General features: G+C 44.0%; 1 protein-coding gene across 4 annotated transcripts; it reads left to right on the top strand.

Moving 5' to 3' along the window:
* Positions 1-932: 932 nt before the first annotated feature.
* HNRNPF (heterogeneous nuclear ribonucleoprotein F) lies at positions 933-22,121 on the top strand. Of its 4 annotated transcripts, none has more exons than XM_079899616.1 (4): positions 12,795-12,937; positions 13,749-13,892; positions 15,836-15,895; positions 19,917-22,121. In XM_079899616.1, the coding sequence occupies exon 4, from the start codon at positions 19,968-19,970 to the stop codon at positions 21,219-21,221; it is 1,254 nt and encodes a 417-aa protein (XP_079755742.1). In that variant the 5' UTR covers positions 12,795-12,937; positions 13,749-13,892; positions 15,836-15,895; positions 19,917-19,967; the 3' UTR covers positions 21,222-22,121. The 4 variants fall into 4 exon arrangements, with proteins under 4 accessions (XP_079755745.1, XP_079755742.1, XP_079755744.1 ...); XM_079899618.1 differs by having other exon boundaries at positions 12,872-12,937; positions 13,755-13,892; XM_079899617.1 differs by lacking the exon at positions 12,795-12,937 and adding an exon at positions 13,140-13,334.
* The last annotated feature ends 1,418 nt before the right edge of the window (positions 22,122-23,539 follow it).

Consider the following 23,539-nt stretch of genomic DNA (forward strand, 5'->3'; position numbering starts at 1 on the left):
CTTTTCTACAGCCTGAGTTGTGATGGAGTCATTGGGTTTCTTATGAATACCTATTTGATTTTTGTAGGACCTGTTCTCTGAAATTATGCCTCATCAGTTTTCTAGTACATTTTCACCTCCTCCTTTTACTCTTCCCATTTTTTTTTTCCTGGAATCAGCTTCTTTTGACAAACTGCTCCTTCCTTTACTATGGTCACCCATTCATAATCTGGCCCTATTCCAAGCATCCCCTTAATTTAACTGGTGATTTTAAAAATAATCTTCTGCTTCACCAGTAATGAGTGCATTTATATCTTCCTCTTTATGGAGACTACAAAAATAAAATGGTAAGAATTATTAATCCCAGAACACATTAAAGAATCTGTTCCACTGCCTCAGGCAGGGTAGCCATTTCAGCTACCATCCAGCCAGTCGGCTCAGGGGCTCTCACTGAACACTGTGCATTGCCTCGGCGTCTTGAGGGTCACCTTCAGAAACCTTGGGGCTTCTCAGCCCAAGTGATAGTCACGTAAGCAACCTCAGTCAACCTGCTAATCCCTCCCTAAACCCTGCCCTCGGAGCCGCCTTTATCGGTCTCCGATGTTCTCGGTTCCCTCTCTCTTCACTCTCGTCCGGAAATGACTCTCATTTTCTTCTGTCACCCTGGTCTTCAATCCGGGCGTCCTTTGGGCTCACTGTTTGGGGGACTCTCCCAGTCAGTATCCTTACAGGTTCAACCGTGCCCCACAATTCCTCCCCTCCCCCCACCAGCGCTCGCCCACGTCCCACCCCTCCCCTTCCCGCAGCGCTTCCGGTCCTCAGGCCCTGGCCCCGCCCTACTCCTGGCCGGCCAATCCCTGGCTCCGCTCCGGGAGCGTCACAATGCGCCCTCTCGGCCCCGCCCACGGACGACCGCCTCAGAGCCCCCGCCCCGCCGTGGTCTTTGCGTCTTTCCGGCTCCGTCTTGGAAGTGGGAGTACGCCGCGTCTTCCTGAAGAAAAAGGTAGGGTTCTGCAGGGAAACCGGCCCGCGGTTACGCTGGCAGCCGGGAGCGGGCCGAGGGCGCGGGTTCCTGGGGCTGCTATTCCCGGGTGCTTGGGCGCAGGGCCGAGGGAGGGCAGGGCACTCCGAGAGCCGAAGGTCTTCCGGAAGCGCCGCGTGCGCACGACGGACGGGAGTTGTGGCCTCGGGCCCGCCGCGCGCCTGACCCAGCCTCTCCGGGGGGCCCTCTCCCGGGGCGCGCTGCCAGGGGTTTCCATAGTGATGGTAAACAAGCTTCAACTGCCTCAGCTACAACTGCCAAGTCCCCCGCGTTCCACCCTCCTATAGGTGCTCAGAGGGACGACGAGGTGCCGGATGTGAAGAAAAGCGGGGGCGTGGAGACTTGGAGCCCGAGGTGAGGGGTGGGACGGGCGGCGTGTCCGAGGCCCGCATACCGGGGAGCGGCCGGGGAATGGGACCCCTACCATGGAGGACCGAGGGCTTGAGATTTGGGTGTCAGGGGAGGCGGGATCGGAGGTGAAGGCCCGCACACCCGGGACCGATTAGGGACTGGGCCTACTGGGGGTTGGGGACTGCGGGGCTGAGATTTGGGGTCGGAGGAGGTGGGATCTGAGGTCAGGGGCCATACACCCGGGGACCGACTGAGTACTGAACGCGGGGACCCGGCCCACTGAGGGTGGGGACCGCGGGGCTAAGCTTTGGGCTTAGGGGAGGTGGGTCTGAGGTCAAGGGCCTTACGTTCGGGGACTGGACCGCGGGGCTGAGATTTGGGGTCGGGGAGGCAGAGTCCGAAGCGACGAAGGGAAGAAGAGCCTCGTGCGGACTCCTGAGGGAGCAGAGCCGAGCGCCCCTGCCAGGAGTAGGGTGAGAAAACCAGGCGACCGTGCGAGGGGGTTCATTTTAAAATGAAAGCGGTACTTGCACGTGGCTGAACGCGTCCGCGAGTTGCACAAGACTGGTTGGGTACCTGACTCCTCCCCCCTCCCACGTTCCCGCTCGCCGAGCCTCCACTTCGGAGCTTTGCGGCCTTTTCTTTATCTCCGTGCGGCGTGTGTGCCCTGAGCCCTTGTCTGCATTTGTCTCCTGCTCTCAGAGGTATCGTGTCTGTATTTTGGCTGAAACTCTTTGGTTCTTGTTGTCTTTGCCTGATGACCACACTTCTGCTAAGCGAACTTAATTCGGCCGTTTCTTTTTCCTTGTCCTGTGCTTCTTTTATCTTTGAATGTACTTTTGCTGATTCTTGACTGCGCCCAAGAAACTTCTGGACGCTGCCGGCGCTCGCGCCGCGCCTCCGCCGCCCTGTCCCCGCGTGGCTCACGGAAGGCGGTGCCGGGCGGCCTAGGGGAGGCTGCGCGAGTCTCGGGGACCCGACCGGCCCTGGGCCCCGGTCTTTTACGGAATCGCTTGGGGTTGCAGCCCCTCTCCGTTAATCTGTACCTTAAAGGGTCTCTCGGAGGACACCCACAGGTTCCCGCCAGACAACCCCAGGCGAGCACCCCCCCCCGACCCCTTCCCCAGCCACAGGCGAGCCCCGCGCGTTCCGCGGGACGCCCTTCCGGCAGTTTTTTTCCCCGAGGCCTTGACGAGCCAGCATGCTTCACAAGTGTTCTCGAGGTTCCGGGGGGCCCACGAGCGGCCGCTTCCCGGAACCGCCTGGGTCGGGCGGTGGGGGAGGTGGGGGAGGGGCCCCGGGCGGCAGACGTTAGGGGCGGGCCTCGGCTGGTCTGACCCTCGTGGAACCCGGAGAGTGGAAGGCTGCAAATAATTTTTTAGTGAAGGACATCATCGAAACTATCGATCTTAATATAATTCTCACTCTTACTTTTAGTCACGTTTTTAAAAGTTAACTATTTGTTTCTGAATTGCTAGTAAGAATGAAAATACCTCGAGTTCTCCGGTTAGACAAAAATGTCAGGGTCTATCAGTGAAAAGTAATGTTTTCAGTGCTAATTTTTAGACAAGATTTCATCATTTTCAAGTGAGTAAATTTCTGCTTTTTTTTTTTTAAATTTCTGCTGTTAATGAATATTGAGAGAGACTGCTTTATAACTGGTGTTAAGCAGGTCCAGCCTTTCCCTTGGGGATCTCATCTTCCTATATGCATTTCTGTAAATTAATTAGGTTTATGATTTCCATATTATGGTCTCCTTTTTATTTTTAGTTTTGTCTTTTAGTAACATTCTTTTTTGTAGTATTTGCTTTTTGTTTTAACTGGCAGGTGGCTGGTTTTCACTTGAGTATTGCTACAAGGCTCCTTTAAACATAAAATAACTCGAATAAAAATGTGAATTGATTTAAGGGAAAGGATTGATTAGGAGGAGAGTTAGTTCTTGAATATGGCCCAAACTGAGGGAGAGTGGAGGCACGTGGTGCGTGCCCTTTGGAGTAGGTGCCTGAAGGGGGTACAGAAGTGGGAGGGGGCCTCCTTCCACAGAGGTGACTTTCCCACCAACCTGCCCTCTCCAGTCTGAGCTCTGGCTCTCAGGCTCTTTGTAGAAACACATTAATTGACCCGTACTGGATCCACACACAGAGCTAGGTGCTTGACCACATTTTCTAATCACGTGCTCGAGACCAGTGTACAAGGAGGTATTACTGTATTCCCATCATGCAGATGTGTCCTAGGAACGCAGTTGGGACTGGAACTCAGATCTATCTGACAGGGACAGTCCTCTCTGCCAGGGCCGCTGCCCCTAATTAGTTGCCCTGAGCAAAGATTCTTGTGGAAGACAAAAGACTGGGCAAAGGGAGAACCAGGTTCATCTAAGACCAGCCTGGCTTATTTTAACTATTTGTTTGTATTTCTAAGGACTTTTAAAATATAATCACAATACCATTATCACAACTAAAGAAATAATAATTCCTTGATATCATCAAATACCCAGTGTTCAAATGTACCCAATTGTGTAATAAATATTTTTATATAGCTGGTTGGTTTGATTTGGGATCCGAACAAGGTCATTATATGTTTAGTAGATATATATCTCTTAAGTTATGTTTTAAGACAGAGCAGCACTGTCCAACAAATATAATGCAAGCCACATAATTTTACATTTTCTGATAAAAAGAAACATAGTTCACTTTAGTAATTTAGTTTAACATGTTATATATCTAAAATAGACCCAAAATAATCACTTCATCATGTAATAAATTTTTGTAATTAATTTATTATTTTTAAAAATTTTTGGCTACGTTGGGTCTTCGTTGTGTGCAGGCTTTCTCTAGTTGCGGTGAGTGGGGGCTACTCTTCGTTGTGGTGCCCAGGCTTCTAATCCTGGTGGCTTCTCTTGTTGAGGAGCGCTGGCTCAGTAGTTGGGCGCACAGGCTTAGTTGCTCTGTGGCATGTGTGGGATCTTCCCGGACCAGGGCTCGAACCCGTGTCCCCTGCATTGGCAGGCAGATTCTTAACCACTGTGCCCGCCACCAGGGCAGTCCCCCAATAAATTTTTTTTTCCCCAGTAAATTTTTATATTACATTTTTCATGCTTTTTTTTTGAACTAAGCTTTCAAAATCCAGTGTATGCTTATTTTATAGCACATCTCAATTTGTACCAGCCACATGTCAAGTATGACAAGAGGGTACCTTATTAGACAGTGACGATCAAAAGGTTCTCTATTCTTAAAAGTTTTTTCTTTGAACAAATCAGGTTGTGTGTCACGTAGGTTTCCTTCCCCACACTCTGGGTTTTTCTGACTGCATTCCCATGGTGGTGTTTGAATCTCTGTCCTCTGCATTTCCTGTAAAATCGTAGTTATCCTCTGCAGGCTATCCTGATTCTGTTGAGATTTTATTTTGAAATACTGCATGGGAGGTGCTGTGTACTCCTGCCAGAGGCACGTATTGGTTGGTGTTCCTTCTTTGTGATGTTAGCAGCTGTTGATGTTCGTTCTCTGAATGCATTATTTTGTTGATTGTTTCCAGATCAGTGATATTTTAATTCAATATTCCTTCTCAGTTATTAGCAGGTGTACTTCTGTAGAGAGGAAATTTTCTTTGTTAATCATTTGATTACTCTAAGATGTACCTTATAAAAGGCAGGTTAAGTTTTTGATTCCTTTTTTATATTTAGTATCCATATCCAGCATAATGAATTGAATCCTTAGACACTAATTTTTCTGGTATCATTATGAAGTCATGGATTTTAACATATAGGATGTGCTTTAATCCACTGTAGCTTTTATTCTCTTTGATGCTCCAATTATTCAATTTTTGGCCAATGGGAGCCTTTCAGATTGGTTCCTTTCTTGACACAATTTCAGTGGTCTTTGGCTTCCTTGGTTTAAGGCGTAATACTTCATTAGGTGGATCCGTCAAAGTTTATTCAACTGGATCTCTGCTGATGGACAATTGGGTTGTGCTGCAATGGATAGCCTCTGCAGGCATCTTTTCACTTTCTTGGTCATAGGGGTTGAACCACTTAATATTTCCACAAACAGTATCTGAGAGTGTCTGCTGATCTACAGCCTCTCCAAGCAGGTTTGTTGTCAAACTTTTGTATTTTTGCCAGTGTGATAGGTATTTTAAATGTTGTTTCATTTAAAATTCTAATTTATCTTACATGGTGATGTTGAGCATCTTTTCGTGTTTAAAGGCATTTCTTTTTCTGTCAAGTGTCCATACCTCTAGCCCATTTTCTTTTTTGGATTGTTGGACTTTTTGTTTCTCTCTTTAGAAGCTCTCTCTGTACCTTAAGGGTATTAACACTTTTGGGAAATAAATTGCAAATGTCTTTCCCATTTTATCATTGGTATTTTGCTTAGCTTATGGTATTTTTAGCCATGCATAAGAAGTTTAGGTTGTTTTGTTTATGTGTGTGTATTTTTCTATATTATGGGGTTTGAGTCATGGTCAGGAAAGTTTTCCCTACTGCCAGTGTAAAGACAATTCATCCACGTCTATTTTTCTTCTGTTATTTAGGGTATTTCTTAGAAACATGAAAAATTCTTAGTTAACCCATATTTTACCTTCATCAATATGTTAATGTGACAGTATCAGTGATTGACTTTGAAATGATGAATTAAAGTTGCATTCCTGGAATAAATCCAACTTGGTCATGTTGTATTAAATAGCTTTGTGTATTGCTGGATTTGGTTGGCTAATGTTTATTTAGGAATTTTTCATGTGAGTTCATGAATGAAATTAGCCTGTGAAACTTGATAAACTAATTCTAAAACTCTTGGAAAATCAATTCCTAGTTTATTGTAGATCAAAATGTTAAAAAAACATCGATGGAAACAACAGAGCTTTAAGTTAAAAAAAAAATATCCACATGGCCTTGGGCTAGGAAAAAGGTCTCTTAAACAGGACACAAAAAGCGATAATCATTTAAGGGGAAAAAATGACAAGAATGAAGAAAATTCTAAACTATTATGTTTCCCTTACAGTATGCCTTTTACAAAAATCTTCATATAGTATAAATATTTTACAAATTCCTACCACACTCTCTCCTTTTAAGTTTATCTACATGCGAAGATGGTCCATCATTGACATCTCCATTCTTCATCTTCCCCTAATTGAGGTCTCTTCTGCTTTACAGGAATATTTGGTTAGAATAGTGCTGTCCACAATAAGCCTAGAAGACCGGCCACAGCCCGCAATTTAAAATTATAATTACTTTGCTTTGAGGAAATCAGCTTCATAGTACTGGTTTTAAATCTTTTTTAAGTTTGTTTGTTTTCCATTTTAACCATCTACTTTTATAGATTCTTTTTCAGAAGTTTAAAATTTTGTACATATGTACATGTACATACCTGTTTAGTTTGGGTTCATTTCTATAGTATTTTGTAAGAATTAAAATAAACATTTGATCACCCAGTTTAAAAAAAAATAGTGCTGTCCAATAGAATTATGATGTCCAATAGAATTATGTCCAAGAGAATTATGATTTAAATTTTTAAATAATTGATGTAATTCACATACCATACAGTTCACCTTTTTAAAGGGTACAGTTCAGAGGTGCTTTTTTTTTTTTTTGTAAAAAAGTTGTAAAAACCATCCCCACTATCTAATTTCAGTATATTTTCTTTAATTAATTAAATTGAAGTATAGTTGATTTACAATATATATTAGTTTCAGGTGTACAGCACAGTGACTCGGTTATACGTATGTGTATTCTTTCTCAGATTCTTTTCCCTTAGAGGATATTACAAAATATTGAGTATAGTTCCCTGTGCTATACAGTAGGTCCCTGTTGGTTATTTTATATATAGGAGTGTGTATATGTTAATTCCAACTTGCTAATTTACACCCCCCCTCCTTTGGTAACCATAAGTTTGTTTTCTATGTCTGTGAGTCTCTTTCTGCTTTGTAAATAAGTTATTTGTTTTTGTTTTGTTTTTAGATTCCACATATAAGGGATATCATATTTGTCTTTCTTGTCTGGCTTACTTCACTTAGTGAGATAATCTCTAGGTCTATCCATGTGGCTGCAGATGGCCCCAGTACCTTTTCTTATGTTGAAACACCCTTAAGCATTCTTAAGCATTCCTAGGATAAATCCCACTTGTTCACGGTGTATAATCCTTTTTACAGGTTGCTGGATTCAGTTTGTTAGTATTTTGTTGGGATTTTGTGTCTATACTCATAAGGGGTTATCTTGCAATGTCTGTCTGGTTTTGATATCTACAAGTGTATTAGTTTGCTGGGGATACCATAACAAAGTCCTACAGACTTGGTTACTTAAACCATTTATTGTCTCATAGTTCTGGAGGCCAGAAGTCCTACATCAAGGTGTCAGCAGGTTTGGTTCCCTCTAAGAAGCTTGAGGAAGAGGATATGTTCCAGACCTCTCTCTCTGGTTTATAGATGTCTTCTCTCTGCTTATCTGTGTCCAAATTTCCCCTTCTTCGTGTTGGAATACAGCCCATCTTAATTATGTCATTTTTAACTTAATTACCTCTGTAAAGACTATATCCAAACCTGGTCACATTCTGAGGTACTGGGGGTTAGGACTTTAACATGTGAATTTTGGGGACATAATGTTCAGCTCATAACGGGGTAATTAATACTGGCCTTGTATATAGAATACGTTGGAAAATATTTTAATAAAGTATGTTTTAATATATATTTTGATTGGTTCAACACATCCAAAGTATCACTTCAATATGTAATCAATATTTTGAAGTTGAGGTTTTAGGTTCTTGTTCGCAATTCATTTTAATTTTTTAAATTTAAATTAAATTTAATTATTATTATTAATATTTTTTTGGCTGCTCCAAGAGGCTTGTGGGATGTTAGTTCCCCCACCAGGGATCGAACCCATGCCCTTGGCAGTGAGAGCGCAGAGCCCTAACCACTGGACTGCCAGGGAATCCCCTGCAGTTCACTTTATAGGTACTAAATTTTATCACTTAGGGCACATCTCAGTTTGTACTTGGCACATTTTAAGTGCTCAGTAGCAGTGTGTGGCTATTGGTACCACATTTTTATCCTTTGTACCTAACTTGTTCTTTTTCCAAAGCAGTTTTTCTCTGTACTTTAAATTTTTTTTTACCATCATATGCCTGGGTTGTGTGTTTTTAAAGTATCTGTTGGGAACTACACCACTGAGTTTATCTTAAGCCAGGAAAGTTTCCTTCCATTCTTTATCTGTTCTCGCCTCCATTTTGTCTTTTTCTCCTTCTGGAATTCCTATCATTCACATGTTGTTTCTCCTGTCTCATGTTATCTCTTACTCCTCTGAATTTCATCTTTTTCCCCTCATTGTTTCTGTTTTTTTTTCTTTGTTTTGAGCTATTTCTTCCACTTGGTTTTCCAAGCCACTACCCTTTCTTTCAATTCATTCTACCTTTTCTTTCAATTCATTACTAACTTTATAAATTCAAAACTCAATTTTTAGCACTGGAAAGTTTTTTATTCTGTAATCAAGTATCTGAGAGTGCTTGTTATTTTTTCCGTTAAAATATTTACAGTTTTGTACAGTACTTCTTGTTCCCAGAAAACTGTCTGCTGTTCTAAGCCGTTGTCCGATTTGTGGTATTCTGGTGCTGGAACCCCTCTCAAGTACATTGTCATGTTCCTTTCCTCCTCTTGGCTCTGTTCTCTACCCGCCCCGCCCCCCCCTCCCCGGGGCAGTGTGCTACGGTCCCCTGAGCAGCAAACATGGAGCACAAGGAGCTACAGCTGCCTCCACTCCTATGGCAGCTGCAGGGGACCTGACAAGATGTCAGCTCTCCAGTAAGACCCAGGAGGAAGCTCTAGGCCTCCTGAAGGGGCTGTGGGCATTCATTAACACAGATGACAAAATATTTCCCTCAGTTGGGGAGAACAGATTTTTATCTTTAACACTGGAGGGTTCTTTTTCTTTCTTTCTTCTTAAAAATTAATTATTTTATTCATTTATTTTGGCTGCACCGGGCCTTAGTTGCAGCACGCAGGATTTTTAGTTGCGGCATGCAGACTTAGTTGCGGCATGCATGTGGGATCTAGTTCTCCGACCAGGGATCGAACCCCGGCCCCCTGCACTTGGATGTGCAGAGTCCTACCCACTGAACCACCAGGGAAGTCCCTGGAACCTCCAACCTGCTTTTTATGAACACCCCACCTGATACTTTTTTTTCTGTTGTAACTTTAGATCTTGATTCTTGAGTCACTAATGCAATCAGTAATACAGAGCAATGATTGCTTGTTCTATGGCGGCTAATAATTTGTCCCTTGTGTTAATTTCAGTACAAGCATTATAGACATAATTTACCTAACATTACACTATTTTTGCTTTTTTGATGGATAAAAATGTAATAGCAACGAACATTTAAAATGTCATTTACTTTAATCACCCCACCTATAGCTTCTCTTTTTTTTTAATTGAAGTTGCTTTACAATGTTGTGTTGGTTTCTGGTGTACAGCAAAGTGATTCATTTATGCATATATATATATATATATATTTTCTTCATATTTCTTTCCATTTATGGTTTATTACAGGATATTGAATATAGTTCCCTGTGCTATACAGTAGGGCCTTGTTTATTTTATATATAGTACTTTGTATCTTAAAGCTTCTCTTTTCTTTAATAGCCTTTAGGTAGTTTTATGTGTTGAACTTGGTATGTTGTACAAATTAGGTCAGAGTTCTCACACTTGAGAGGCATGAGCTGCTTGAAAATTTAGGTACAGTTGTGTGTGTGGGGGGGGGGTATGCTTTTAAAAAAAGTTGATCCAGACCTACATCATATTCTCAGGTGGAGTCCCTGACAGCAAAAAAATGTTTAAGAACCACTGAATTGGGACTTTATAAAATTGCTGGGTTGGAAGAGTCTTGAGGTTTCTAATGTAGTTTCCAATAGAACAGGAAAACATCCATAACAAGTAGGAATCTGGGCTCTGCTTATATACTGTCCCATGACTGGGAATTGCTTCTTCCCCAGACCCCATGTGTGCTCCTCAAGTGGAAAAAAGACAGTAGCAGAAACGATATCTAAAATTCTCTTTTTTGAATTTAGTAAGAACTGAATATAAAGATTAAAAGGATTCACCACAAAATAAAAATATTTTTACAAAGCAGCCAACACCAAAACATATCCTGACAAGCGGCTGCATTTTAAAAACGTAAATAATTTGAACAAGTATCTGGGGGAAATAAGTAGGTAATATACAAAGGAAAAATAGAATAATATGGTCTTCTAATTTCTACTTTTTAAACCTTAGCTTTTTACCAGGGGGAGAAAGTTTAACATTTCCACCCCTGTTCATGCTTCTGATCTGTTTAAATGTCACTTCCTCAGAACCCCAATGTGAGTTAATCCCTGTTTTCTTAATTTGAGTTTTCAGAATTTGTCATACATTTGTTTGTTTCTTTATTGATTTCTTAGTCCACTGTTCTGTGGACTTAGCACAGTACCTGCATCTTGTAAGTGCACAATATTTCTGGGTTAATGAATGACTTGAAATTGGGTAAATTTTATCTACGGCACATCACTCAAATCCTTTCACATGCTTCAGTTTCCACCACAATGTTTTTGTTGCAGGGTACGTACCATCAGTTCTTCCTAAACTTGTCTCACTTCTTCCCATCCTGTCTCCATGCATCTGTTCCCATCATTCATTTTCCAGAGAGCAGCTAGACTGTTGAAAAACAAAACTCTATACTACATTCCATTTTGAAATAGTTAAGTATCTTCCCTTAGAGTAAATAAAGTCCAAAATACCGAATCAGGCCTTCAGGGCTTTGGAGGATCTTACTCTGCTTCCCCCTTTCGTGGATCTCCCCGCTGGCTGCAGGTGTTTTGAGGTGCTTTCTGTCTCAGCATTACACTTTCCCCTGTGTCTTCTGTACATGTTGTTCCTTCACCCGGCAGGAACCCTATCATGACTGATCAATTATTAACACTCGACTAGCCAGTTAGCCAGTGTCACCAACCAGTTAAGCCAAGGAAGAACATGTAACGCTACTTAACAAATACATGCAAATAAAATAAGTGAGAAAATGGATGCCAGTCGTTTAAATTACCAAGAATGTATTTTGAAGAGGATTTTAAGAAGTGAAATAAGTGCTCGTGAAGCAGTCAAGATACTCATTTCCATAGAGATACTCTTTCCAAAAACAAGCCAATTTTGTGGCTTAATTTTTCTTCAGAATATTGTTTTATTTCTTTTGAATGTATGAGTTTTTAGTGTCTTTCTCACTTTCTGTGGGATGGCTGGATTTTGAATTAGATAATTTTGAAGCAGATCCCAGCCATCACACCATTTCACCTACAAACAAGTATTTAAAATATCTCTAAAAATTAATTCCTTTATTTTTAAACATAACTGCAATTTTATCATATCTGACATAAGTAAAATCAGTGTTCAGGTATCTCCTCAATTGTCTCATAAATGTTGACCAACCGGTTTGAATCAGGATCCAAATATGTCCCATGCATTGTGAATCCTTGATAATTCTGTTAAATTTCTTTTATTCAGTAAGTGCTCCCTTGGAGATATTTTGTTGAATGGCTGGCTATTGTCCTTGTTGAGTACCCCCAGTCTGGCTTTGTAGGCTGCATTATCATATTCTCACCTAGAAACCATTCCTTTTCCCTGTAAATTCTGTAGTTTGTTCGTTATTTCTAGTAAATAGATTAAGACTTTTTCCTCTTAGATAATTTTATTACTAAAAGTATTAAACATACACAAAAGTAGAGACAAAAGTATGAAACTCCATGTACCCATCCCCCAGCTTCAATAATTACTAAATCATGGCCCATGTTGTTTCATCCATACTCCGACTCGCTGCAGATTATTTAGAAACAGACTCTAGGCATCAGATGTATATCTAATGACTTTTAAAAAAAATCACAGCAGCATAGCTACAACTAAAATTTTATCATTTCTTAATGTAAAGTCAGTCACTGCTAAGATTACTGCAATTGCCTTATAATTGTTTTCCAGTTCATTTGAATTGAGTCAAAAGTTAATAAAATGTAACTGCTTGTTAGGTTATGAAGTTTAAAATTGCGTGTTTTAAAATTAATCTTTTTAAAATTGTGCAAAAATATTTACATGACTAGGCTCAAATCTACAAAACATGGTACTGTATACACAAAGACGTTCTACCTTTTGTTCATTAGTTTCCATTCTGAATCCTTTCCTGCCTTTAGAGATGATTTTTTTTAAAAATTTAAATTTAAATTGTATGGTTTCTCCTTCCACATGCTTGGTGCCGGTCACCCCTCCCCTCCGCCCGTACTCTGGACTTTTCTCCACCCTGGCACCTCTCCTGAGAGCTCACTCAGAACGGTCTTCCTCGTTGCTTTCCTTCCCTCCTCCTCCCACTTCCTGCCTTGGCCGACCGCGCGGGCCGCACCTGCAGGACGCGTTTCCATTGGTGACATCTTGGCGGGCCCGTCGGTGGCACTTCCTCCTTTACACCCCGTGACCCACGTCCGGCTCGCCGCCCTCCCAGTCACGCGGCCTCTGCCTCCGGGACGCAGCCCCGCGCGCCGGCCTTCCGGACTCCAGGCCCCGGACCCGTCGTGGTGAGCCGCCGCGAGCGGACGACCCCCACCCACACTCCCCCCAACCCCCCGCGGGTCTCGGGAACTCTTCCCCACCTCTTTCCGCACAGCCGCCCCCTCTACCCCCCGGAACTCTTCCCCCTCGCTGCCCCGGGAATTCCCCTCCCCCCCAACCCCACGGCTTCAGGAAGTCCCCCCGACCCGACCCGGGAGCTCCGCCCCCAGCCCGTGGAGGCGTCCGCCGACCTCGGGTCCCGCGAACTCTTCCTCGCCGCCCCTAGAAGCCCCTCTGACTCGGGAGCTCCGCCTTCCCCTCCCCCCCGCCGCGGTTCCAGGAAGCCCGGCCGGAGAACTCTTCCCCACCTCGCCGCCAACACTTCCCGCCTCCCTCTCCGGTCTGAAACCTCTTCCTGCTCCAGTGAGTCCCCCTGCCCCGGGAGCTCCCCTCCACCTCCGGGCTCGGGGAGCCTTAGCCTCGTGACCTCCTTCCCCTCCCCCCAACTCGCGCAGCCCGGGAAGCCTCTCCCCCTCCCCCACCCGTAGCTCGCCCCGCCCCGGAAGCTCCCGCTGACCCCGCCCAGGCCCGGGGATGGGGCGTCCTGTTGTCGCGCGTTCCTGTAGGGCTTGGCCGACCCGAGACTGTCGGATCGCCCGGTGAAGGCCGAGCGAACCCCTTCACCTTGTCCCGGTGCCTCCGCCAGAGCCTGGCGTCCGGGACCCATACCGCGCTTCCCGCCGAAATCGCTCAGACGCGCCCCTGCCGGCCCGCGGTTTTGAGAGCGCACTTTCAAGCCTCGTTTGAAGCGTTTCTCCACAGCCAGTTGAGTTTCAGTTTCAGGTTAATAACAAAAGGAGATGCACCTGGTCTTTCCCCGGAATCCTCTGCGTTTTTAAGCGTCGGGTGGAATTGGGGGTCTTTTGGCTGTGAACCGCGCTTGCTTCATGAAGGTAGAAATCGGTCCTGCTCCTTTCAGCGGTAAGTCTTAGGGCCAAAGAGTCAAGCGCGTAATCCTGAGGCCGGGTCTCACGCGGACTGTGGTTTAAGAGGTAGAACTTTCTGAGTGATTAAGACAGCCAGAACAGTCTGAGTGCTGCCAGCTGTAGGTTAAAATTCATTTACAAATGAGGACGAAATGCTCTTCAGGCCTCACTGGGACACAAGTTAAGGGGGTGAAGCTGGGAACCCGCCGAGTTCCCGTCTCTGAAGAGAGACGGTGCGGGTGCAGTTTAAAGCGCCCTGTGTGATCCCTAGAGAAACTTAATCAGCCGTGCGTTCAGGCGCACCCTGTTTATCTTGATTGGTTCACCTGGATCCGAACTAAATCCTGCCTAACCTGTATATTAGAGTGAGGAAGAGCATGTTCTGGAGACCGTCCCAGGAGTCCTGGGAGCCTGTTAGAAATGCTTAGTCTCGACCCCGGCCCAGATCTATTGTTTTAGGATCTGAATTTTGACAAGATCCTCGGGTGGTCCGTGTGCGCACTTAACGTCATAGTCCAGTTGCGGGTGTGTGTGTGTGTGTGTGGCGGGTGTGTGGCGCGCGCGTAAGATCCTTGGTTGTCCCCCCCGTTCGGTACGTTGAGTTCAGTCGGTCTCCAGTTGCAACACCCGAGAGCAGTATTTTGTTAGCCGCCGCCGCCGCCAGCAGCGATTGCAGGGTGCTGCCGGGGAGGAGGGTGGGCGACCAGTGTTCCCCCGCAGCGCTTCAACTGTGTGTGCGACGCGGTTCAGTCTCGTGAGAATCGGCTTCCTTGCTTCTGGCCGCCCCCGAGTGTGCGTGCCGGAGGAGGCGCCTCAGCCGTTGGTGTGCGGACCACACTGGAATGAGCCAGGAGCAGGGATAAACCTAGGCAGAAGGGGTTCGGCCCGTTAGGATGACTGGCTTCTACCCTTTAGATTTCACTCTTTTCTGGGAACAGAGGAGAGGGACGGTTGATGAAGCCTCTTGAAAACCCTCTTCTAGAGAATTTGAAACTGTTACTTCTTAAATTGTAATACTTTATTTACATTTATATAGGTCTTTCCCCAAAAATAGTATCTCGTGTAATAATTACAGGACGTTAATAAGGCAAGGCAGATATTACCTCTAAGACAGCAGGCTCAGAAATTAATTTGATTTTCTCAGTTCTACGTTTCTAAAACTAAGAATGTGCTTTAATTCTGAAACTAATTCGCTGGACATAAGTATTTTGGGGACAGCTTTGTCCTGTGGCTGTGGTTGATGGTACTGATGTTTTTCCTATTGAAAAGCATATTTCAACATTTCCTCCCCTCACTCTTCCTCAGTTAAAAGATTAATGTTAGATCAAATACATTAGGTCTCAAGAAGTGAAGCTATCACATAAAACTGGGAAAGAAAGTCTTGAGTATCTCCAGCCAGTCCTCCAGGGATGCTTGTAAATTGTAAATACTGTTGGAACAATCTCTAGCAAACCACCTTTCTCTGGAGCCCATCCCTGTGAAAATCTGGCCACGCCTCTGGCCTCCCGTGCGAGTCGGCGCCGCAGCTCCTCGCCCCCCGCCCGCCCGCGGCTTCCCGGAACCGCGCTGACATTGCCCCTGCTCCATCCCGATAGTGCCTCCCGCTCTCGATATTTAAACTGCCTTAGCGCGCTCAGGTATTCGCGTATAGAACTCGCGTTTTGAGTACATCTCTCAGGGCAAGTGGGAGGGTTCCAGGCTGGTACTCTCGGCGTTACCCTAGGAAAGAGGTAAAGCGTTTCAAAGCTGTGGGGGCTGGCGGGCGTGCACTTTCTTGAAGGCAGCCCCGCGGTTTTGTAAACGGCCTCCCACAGCCCGGGCTTTGGCTTTTCCGGAGGAAGGGAGCCCGGAGCCCAGCCCAGCCGGGGAACCGCTGGCTCTGCTCACTCTGGGAGTGCTGGGGCACTGCGGCAAGACGGCCTTATCGCTCTTTTTTAGGACAGTTCGTTACCTGCCTGGAGTGTCTTCGACTGTGGGCATCCCCCGCTGTTCTTTAAGGTGAGCTATTTTAAGAAAAGTAATTTCTCAGTTTATAATTGATTTACTTTATTGACACAGAACACTTTCTTGAGTGTGAAGTAAATTTTTTTTTCACTAGCTGTAAATCTAATGTTGAGCAGAACTCCAGCTTTCTTAACTTTCTCAAGTGTTAGTTAATGTTCTAAGTACTGTAAGTCTGCAAAGAATCCAAATGTAGAGGATTCTGAGGGCAAAGATGAGGATATTGCATTACGTACATTAGAAGTATAGATAAGTGTTTTGGAAGAGTGCTCTCCTCACATTGCCTTCAGAGAAGTCACTTTATTTTTGAAACATTATTTTCTGAAACAAAAAATATTTATAATTGTTTTATATTGGGCGTTTTAAGTAGTCCTTACATGAAATGTCTGTGTTCTTTTATGTTTCCTGCTTGTCTTTTTTCCCCCTGCTTGTCTTTTTTAACCTAACCAGGCTGCCATATTCTAGAGTGGTGTTCACCCCACCTGGCCACCAGTTAATCTCTTGCTAATCTTGGGCCTGCTGTGCTGGGGGTGGGACCACAGTGACCTACGGAACAGATCAGTCTGTCCTTGCTAGGCTCTCTTGCATTTTTGAAGGGTTTTAAACAAATCATGAATTTGTTTCCCTAGAATGTTGTGGGATCATAGAACTGTAAGACTTAATTTGTGGAAGGGGAAGATTTTATGGGAAAGGTGGTATATTTGAGCTGAGACCTTAAGGATTAGTGGGATTTAGCTAGACAGAAGGTTGGGGGGAGTATATTTGGAGAGATAATTACCACGTGTCACACCCAAGGCAGCAGAGAGCTTGGCACACTGCAGGCACAGAGAAATATAGGAATAAGAGGATGTATATTTTTTTAATGCAAGTGATGTGAGCGTGTGTTGCAGGTCAGAGCTGCAAGGCCTGAGCGCCCCCTTAGCCCCGTGGTTTGTGTTCCAGGCAGTGGGAAGCCACTGAGATCTTAGAACAGGAGAGTGACATAAAGTCACTTTAAAAGAGCTACAGATTAGGTTGCAGTAAGGGTTGGAAAAGTTTTAAGGATCAGATGTGAATGTGTCCTGGAAAGGGCTATTGGTGCTGGGATTAGAAAGAAAGGAAGTAGAAAGGGATATGAGGGAAGTGCACAAAGATGATGATGATTTGATAGTTCAAATCATAATGCCAAGCAGTGTGCTAGGGACTGAGAAGAGTTGTGAGAAACATTTATTGCTTGTTGGAGTCAAGAGTTACTGAATAGAATTTAGGTATGGGTTAGGAATAGGATTAGGGTGGAGAATGGGATGACCCCCAAAGAAATGATGAGCTCATTGGATTTAAGGGCTTGGGAGTTGTTCAAGGATTACTTTAGTTTCATTCTAGAGCTTCTGGATGACAGGTAAGGCTGACCAGGGTGCTGCTATAGAAGAGTTACAGAAAAAAGGCTGTGTTCATTTGTGGTACATAGGTGGTACTATGGAGTAGAGTTTGTGTATACCAATCTTGGCCTCAGGGAGCCTGAAGCTGGGAACTTGGATTCTGGAGCCCAGAATTGGCCCTGGACATATATAAAGATCAGGTGAGGCTGCCTACAAAGCGGGGGTGGGGGGGGCATAAAAGAAAGAAGGGCCAGTGATTGCATACGGTTGAGCCTTGAGGAAGGGCTCAGAGAGGCAGAGTGCCTAAGGAATTAACAGGAAAACCAAGAGCCATGGGGAGAAAGGATTTCCAGAGAGAATGGTTAAATTCTGCTGTGGGAACTGAAAAGATGGAGGTAAAAAAATGTTCCTTTCTTGCCTTGGAGGTCCTTGGCAGAGTGAGATCATGCCCTTCTTTTTATGGTGGGGGTGGGTAGAGGCCTTTTGAGGATGAGATTTTACTGAAAGGGAAAGCAAATCAGCAAGTAGCTGGAGACAGACTTGGTATCAGGGAAGGGGTATATTACAGGGTTGGTTAGAAATGAGATAATCTCCTTAATTGACAAGGAAAATAGTGTTCTGTGAAGCATTTGTGAAGATGGGGATTTCTTGGGGCAGGTGGAGTTGACAGAGCAGAGCCACAGATAACAAGCTTAGCTATGAGAAGAAGCAACTCCTTGTTTATAAATTTCTAAATCTTTTTCTAATTTGCTTCACTGTGTCTCTATTAGCAGTTTGCTTTTCTTTTTCTTAACCATTCATGCTTTCTAATTTGTTTAAATTGTGGGGTTTTTAGAAATCTGTTTTGCTCTAATAGTGTAAATACCCCATTCCATCTGGGATAGTTTTGGGATTCATCTGAGGTAGGATTCTGCTTTATATTTTTCTACATAATGACCAACGTGCCCCGATTTTTTCAAAAGATGGCTTTTACCTTTAACAGCTACCTCTGTTACACTTGATGTGAAATGACAATTTCATGAAACAATTTCCTTGTAGTAGTGCCCGTTTTGAGCATTGATCACTAAGAATGTAGTTTGGGTCCTATCTGTATTTTTATTGTCTCTCTGTTGTATGTATATTGCTATCTGATGACTCAATTCCTACTCTTCACAATACAGCCCTTTACATGGATTTGACCTTTACTCTTTTTCAGTTTGGACTCTTGGGTGTCAGATGGCACTTGCACTTCCCTGTCAGGAAGGGCACCTGTCACGCCTCTTGTACACTGAGGAGTTCATTCCCTTTGTAGTCCCTCAGTGAAACACAGCAAAGTATGTGTGTTACGTTGATCAACATGATGTGTTCTTTTTAAGATTTTTTCCTTTTTTTTTTTTGATGTGGACCATTTTTAAAGCCTTTATTGAATTTGTTACAATATTGCTTCTGTTTTATGTTTTTTGGGCCTCGAGGCATGTGGGATCTTTGTACCCTGACCAGGGATCGAACCCTCACCCCCTGCACTGGGAGGCGCAGTCTTAACCACTGGACAGCCAGGGAAGTCCCCATAATGTGTTTTATGATCTTCCCCCCTCCCCCGCTTTTCTTTTCTTTTCTTTTCTTTTTTGGCCGCACTGTGCTGCTTATGGGATCTTAGTTCCCCAACCAGGGGTTGAACCCAGGCCATGGCAGTGAAAGTGCCGAGTCTTGAACACTGGACCACCAGAGAATTCCCAGTTGATCCTTTTTTAATATATGAAACTGAGAAGCATATAATTTGATTTTTACATTTGCATCACACTTAACTGATATTGCTGATGCACTAATCTGCTTGTTTGGATATGTCTTAATTTGACCTCACACTTAGGTTTGACAATAGGAGTAATGATACTTCCTTAGGCTCTGGAAGCCATTGCTGTCTTGTATCCTTGCATCATTGTTGCTGATAAGAACACTGATTCTGGTTCACCCCAGTGTCACAGGAAATGTTATTCTGTATTGTGATTTAAAATAGCCTGTGTTTGTCACATCTTTTTGCTTCTGTAGTGTCTTGCCACAAACAAGCAAATTGGTTAAATGTAGGGCTTGTAGTTGAAGAATCACACAGGAGCTGTTTTAAATGAACCACCAAATTTCATCACAACAGATAACGTGGACTAAATAAAACAAGAAAATGCCCTGCCCAATATTTAGATTCTTCTGTGTTCAAAGTACCAGGTCACACCTACCCTCCCTTGCCTTTTACTTTAGCGATGCAGCAATACAGCTCATCTGTTTTCCTGTAGTTCTGACAAGTTCTTAGTATTTCTGAATGTTGCCTCAATTCATTCTCTTGTCTTTCCTTCTAGAACTCATAGTAATTGATCATAAGAATTTGTAGATTTTGTCTTACTGATTGAAGCTTCCAGATCACTATTTTGCTCTTCAAATTTTACTCTCTATTGTTTCACTTATTTCTTTTTTTTAAGACCCCCTAATTTGTTAATTTGTTATTTTCAATCTATCTGTGAGTAATGTAACTATTTTTGGAGAGATGTAGGATTGAATCTCTGCTCATATATCTTAACATCTTTAATTTCACTCATCCTTCCTCATCTGTAAAATGGAAACTATTTACTGTATATTCTTGCTATACATATTAAATGAAAATTTATGTAAAGTAGTTTTTGCTTTCTTTTCAGCCACAAAAAGCTGCATCCAAGTTTGTTTGACGTCTGCTCTGTCAAGTGTCCATGATGTTGGGCCCCGAGGGAGGTGAAGGCTTTGTAGTCAAGCTCCGTGGCCTGCCCTGGTCCTGCTCTGTTGAGGATGTGCAGAATTTCCTCTCCGACTGCACAATTCATGATGGGGTTGCAGGCGTTCACTTTATCTACACTAGAGAAGGCAGGCAGAGTGGTGAGGCTTTTGTTGAACTTGAATCAGAAGATGATGTAAAAATGGCCCTTAAAAAAGACAGGGAAAGCATGGGACATCGGTACATTGAGGTGTTCAAGTCCCACAGAACCGAGATGGATTGGGTGTTGAAGCACAGTGGTCCAAACAGTGCTGACACCGCCAATGATGGTTTCGTGCGACTTCGAGGACTCCCGTTTGGATGCACCAAGGAAGAAATCATTCAGTTCTTCTCAGGGTTGGAAATTGTGCCAAACGGGATCACATTGCCTGTGGACCCCGAGGGCAAGATTACAGGGGAAGCCTTTGTGCAGTTTGCCTCACAGGAGTTAGCTGAGAAGGCTCTAGGGAAGCACAAGGAGAGAATAGGGCACAGGTATATTGAGGTGTTCAAGAGCAGTCAGGAAGAAGTTAGGTCATACTCGGATCCCCCTCTGAAGTTCATGTCAGTGCAGCGGCCGGGGCCCTATGACCGGCCTGGCACAGCCAGGAGGTATATCGGCATTGTCAAGCAAGCAGGCCTGGAGAGGATGAGGTCTGGTGCCTACAGTGCTGCAGGCTATGGGGGCTATGAGGAGTACAGTGGCCTCAGCGATGGCTACGGCTTCACCACCGACCTGTTTGGAAGAGACCTCAGTTACTGTCTCTCTGGGATGTATGACCAAAGGTATGGAGATGGCGAGTTCACTGTCCAGAGCACCACTGGACACTGTGTCCACATGAGAGGGCTGCCCTACAAGGCCACGGAGAACGACATTTACAACTTCTTCTCTCCACTCAACCCAGTGAGAGTCCATATTGAGATTGGCCCTGATGGAAGAGTGACCGGTGAAGCTGATGTCGAATTTGCCACTCACGAAGAAGCTGTGGCGGCCATGTCCAAAGACAGGGCTAACATGCAGCACAGATACATAGAACTTTTCTTGAATTCCACGACAGGGTCCAGCAACGGGGCATATAGCAGCCAGATGATGCAAGGCATAGGGGTGTCAACCCCGTCCACTTACAGTGGCCTTGAGAGCCAATCCGTGAGTGGCTGTTATGGGGCGGCAGCTAGCTATGGTGGCCAGAACAGCATGAGTGGATATGACTAGTTTCGTAGTAGCTTTTGAGTTATTTCATCAGATTTTCACAGGCAGCCAACAAGCAGTGAAAAGCAGTTATTACTCTAGAGGAAGCTGTGGGACCCATTTTGCACCATGAGTTTGTAAAATCTGGATTAAAAAATTACCTCTTCAGTGTTTTCTCATGCAAACTTTCTTCTAGCATGTTATATTGAGTAAACTAAAACCATTTTCAGCTTTTCTCAACATTTTGGTAGTGTACTTTCTGGAGTGATGTTATCTGAGTTAAAGTAGTTTTAAGTACGTTAAATGTGGATCTTTTACACCACATCATCGTGAACACATTGGGGAGGTGTGCTTTTTTGGAAAACTCAAGGTGCTAGATCCCTAATTCAAAGAGGAACATTTCTCATGTTTGTTCATTCTAGTTTATTTTCATTTAAAATCTTTTAGGTTAAGTTTAAGCTTTATAAAGTTAGTTTTGAAAATTGAGACACATTACTAATACTGTAGGAATTGGTGAGGCCTTGACTTAAAACTTTCTTTGTACTGTGATTTCCTTTTGGGTGTATTTTGCTAAGTGAAACTTGTTAAATTTTTTTTGTTGACTAAATTTTTTTCTTAAAATAAAAAGACTTTTTCACAATGACTGGCACAGACTATATACTCACCAAAAAATAGCAAAATGACTGGGTGGTTGAAAATTTCATTTTACTACTGTATTTCAGTGTGAATTTTAAAATTTAGCACTATGATTTCCCTTGTATTCTTAAAACGAGGCTAAATTAAACATTCAGATTTAAAAACATTAAATATATGAGTGGAAATGGTGACTACAAAGTATGAAAGTAGAAGCCTACAGTCCCATCTTCCTGTGACTTGTGTTCTGGTCATCAGCCATTTGTAATGTCCTGCTGTTCCCTTCCTTTATGCCGGGTGGCACCTGTTCATAGCTAGAGATCTTTAGTTTTGTGTGCTACATACACTGAGTCATTAGCCACAATTTTTATGTTTGTTTTTTTATATAAGATGTGCTGATTTAAACAGTCTTTGTTCCACACTTAGGATTATTTCTGTAGCACACGCTGCTGGGTTACAGTTACTGGTTATTGCAGGATACACATATTCTCAAGTTTGAAACCTACTTCCAAATTGTTATTAGAAAATTGTCTATCTGGCAGTTGGAAACAAGTTCCAAATTTCAGGTAGCTCTGCACACAGCGATCCATCATTTTAAACTTAACACATACACCAAAACCGTCAAGACTTTAAAGTGTGAATGAAGTTTATTAAAAAGAACTTTGCTTGATAGCTATTAACTTTCCCAGCTTTATTTTTCCACTTTAATAACTATACAATGTAGCCCAGTTACCCAAGTTTCACCAGCATTAATAGGATCTTTGTATGGTGTCTTCATTTTAAGACACTGGCCTCATTTACAGAGAAGCTGCTGTGTTAGCCAAGCCTCTGATGGTTTTATAGGTAGGTTGGAGAGTCTTAGGCCTTTCCTGGCTTTTTTGGGCTTCACAACCCCACCCTGCCATTCTTCCCACTAGTGTTCTACAGACTCAGGTGGCTGGAGATAGGGCAGCAGCATAACCCAGTAATGCCAGAGGCAGAACTGGGAAGGTCAACTGAGAAGACTGCATAGCATATTTGGGGGACAGGTGAGTTGTGCAGAGACCACGCATCTGTTCTAGGCTGTGTTCACAGTCTGCTCATCTCATGAGTGACAGTCCACTGCAGGGAAGCAAAGGCCGTCTGGGTTGTGAGGAAGACCCAGAGAAACCCAGGCAGAAAACCTGGGAGTTCATGAAACCTGTGATGGCAAGGTCTAGGATGTGATTAAAAGACCAAGGCTTGGGCTTCCCTGGTGTTGCAGTGGTTGGGAGTCCGCCTGCCGAAGCAGGGGATGCGGGTTCGTGCCCTGGTCCGGGAAGATCCCACGGGCCCGTGGGCCATGGCGGCTGGACCTGCGCGTCCGGAGCGTGTGCTCCGCAACGGGGGAGGCCACAGCAGTGAGAGGCCCGCGTACCGCAAAAAAAGACCAAGGCTTAATAGGGCAGTGAAGTTTCAAGGAGTACGTTTATTCCCCGTAAATCTTTGCTAATTTTGAGGTTCAGATATGGAAGGAGTGGGCTCCAAGAACCTGGGGTGGGAAATTGGGAATGTGCTAGATGCCCTTAAATCCCATAGTGACTCAAATTTCTGGGCCAGCAGCAGTTGCTTTGGTGCCTCTTATTAGAAGAAAGACTTATCCAGAGGCATCACCTGAGGTATGTGGTTGATCAGATAATATCTGCTCTCCAAGTCTGCTGGAAGAATGAGCTGGCAAACTGCTGGTAAGC

Source organism: Stenella coeruleoalba, assembly GCF_951394435.1.
Source record: "Stenella coeruleoalba genome assembly, chromosome: 16".
NCBI lineage: Eukaryota > Metazoa > Chordata > Mammalia > Artiodactyla > Delphinidae > Stenella > Stenella coeruleoalba.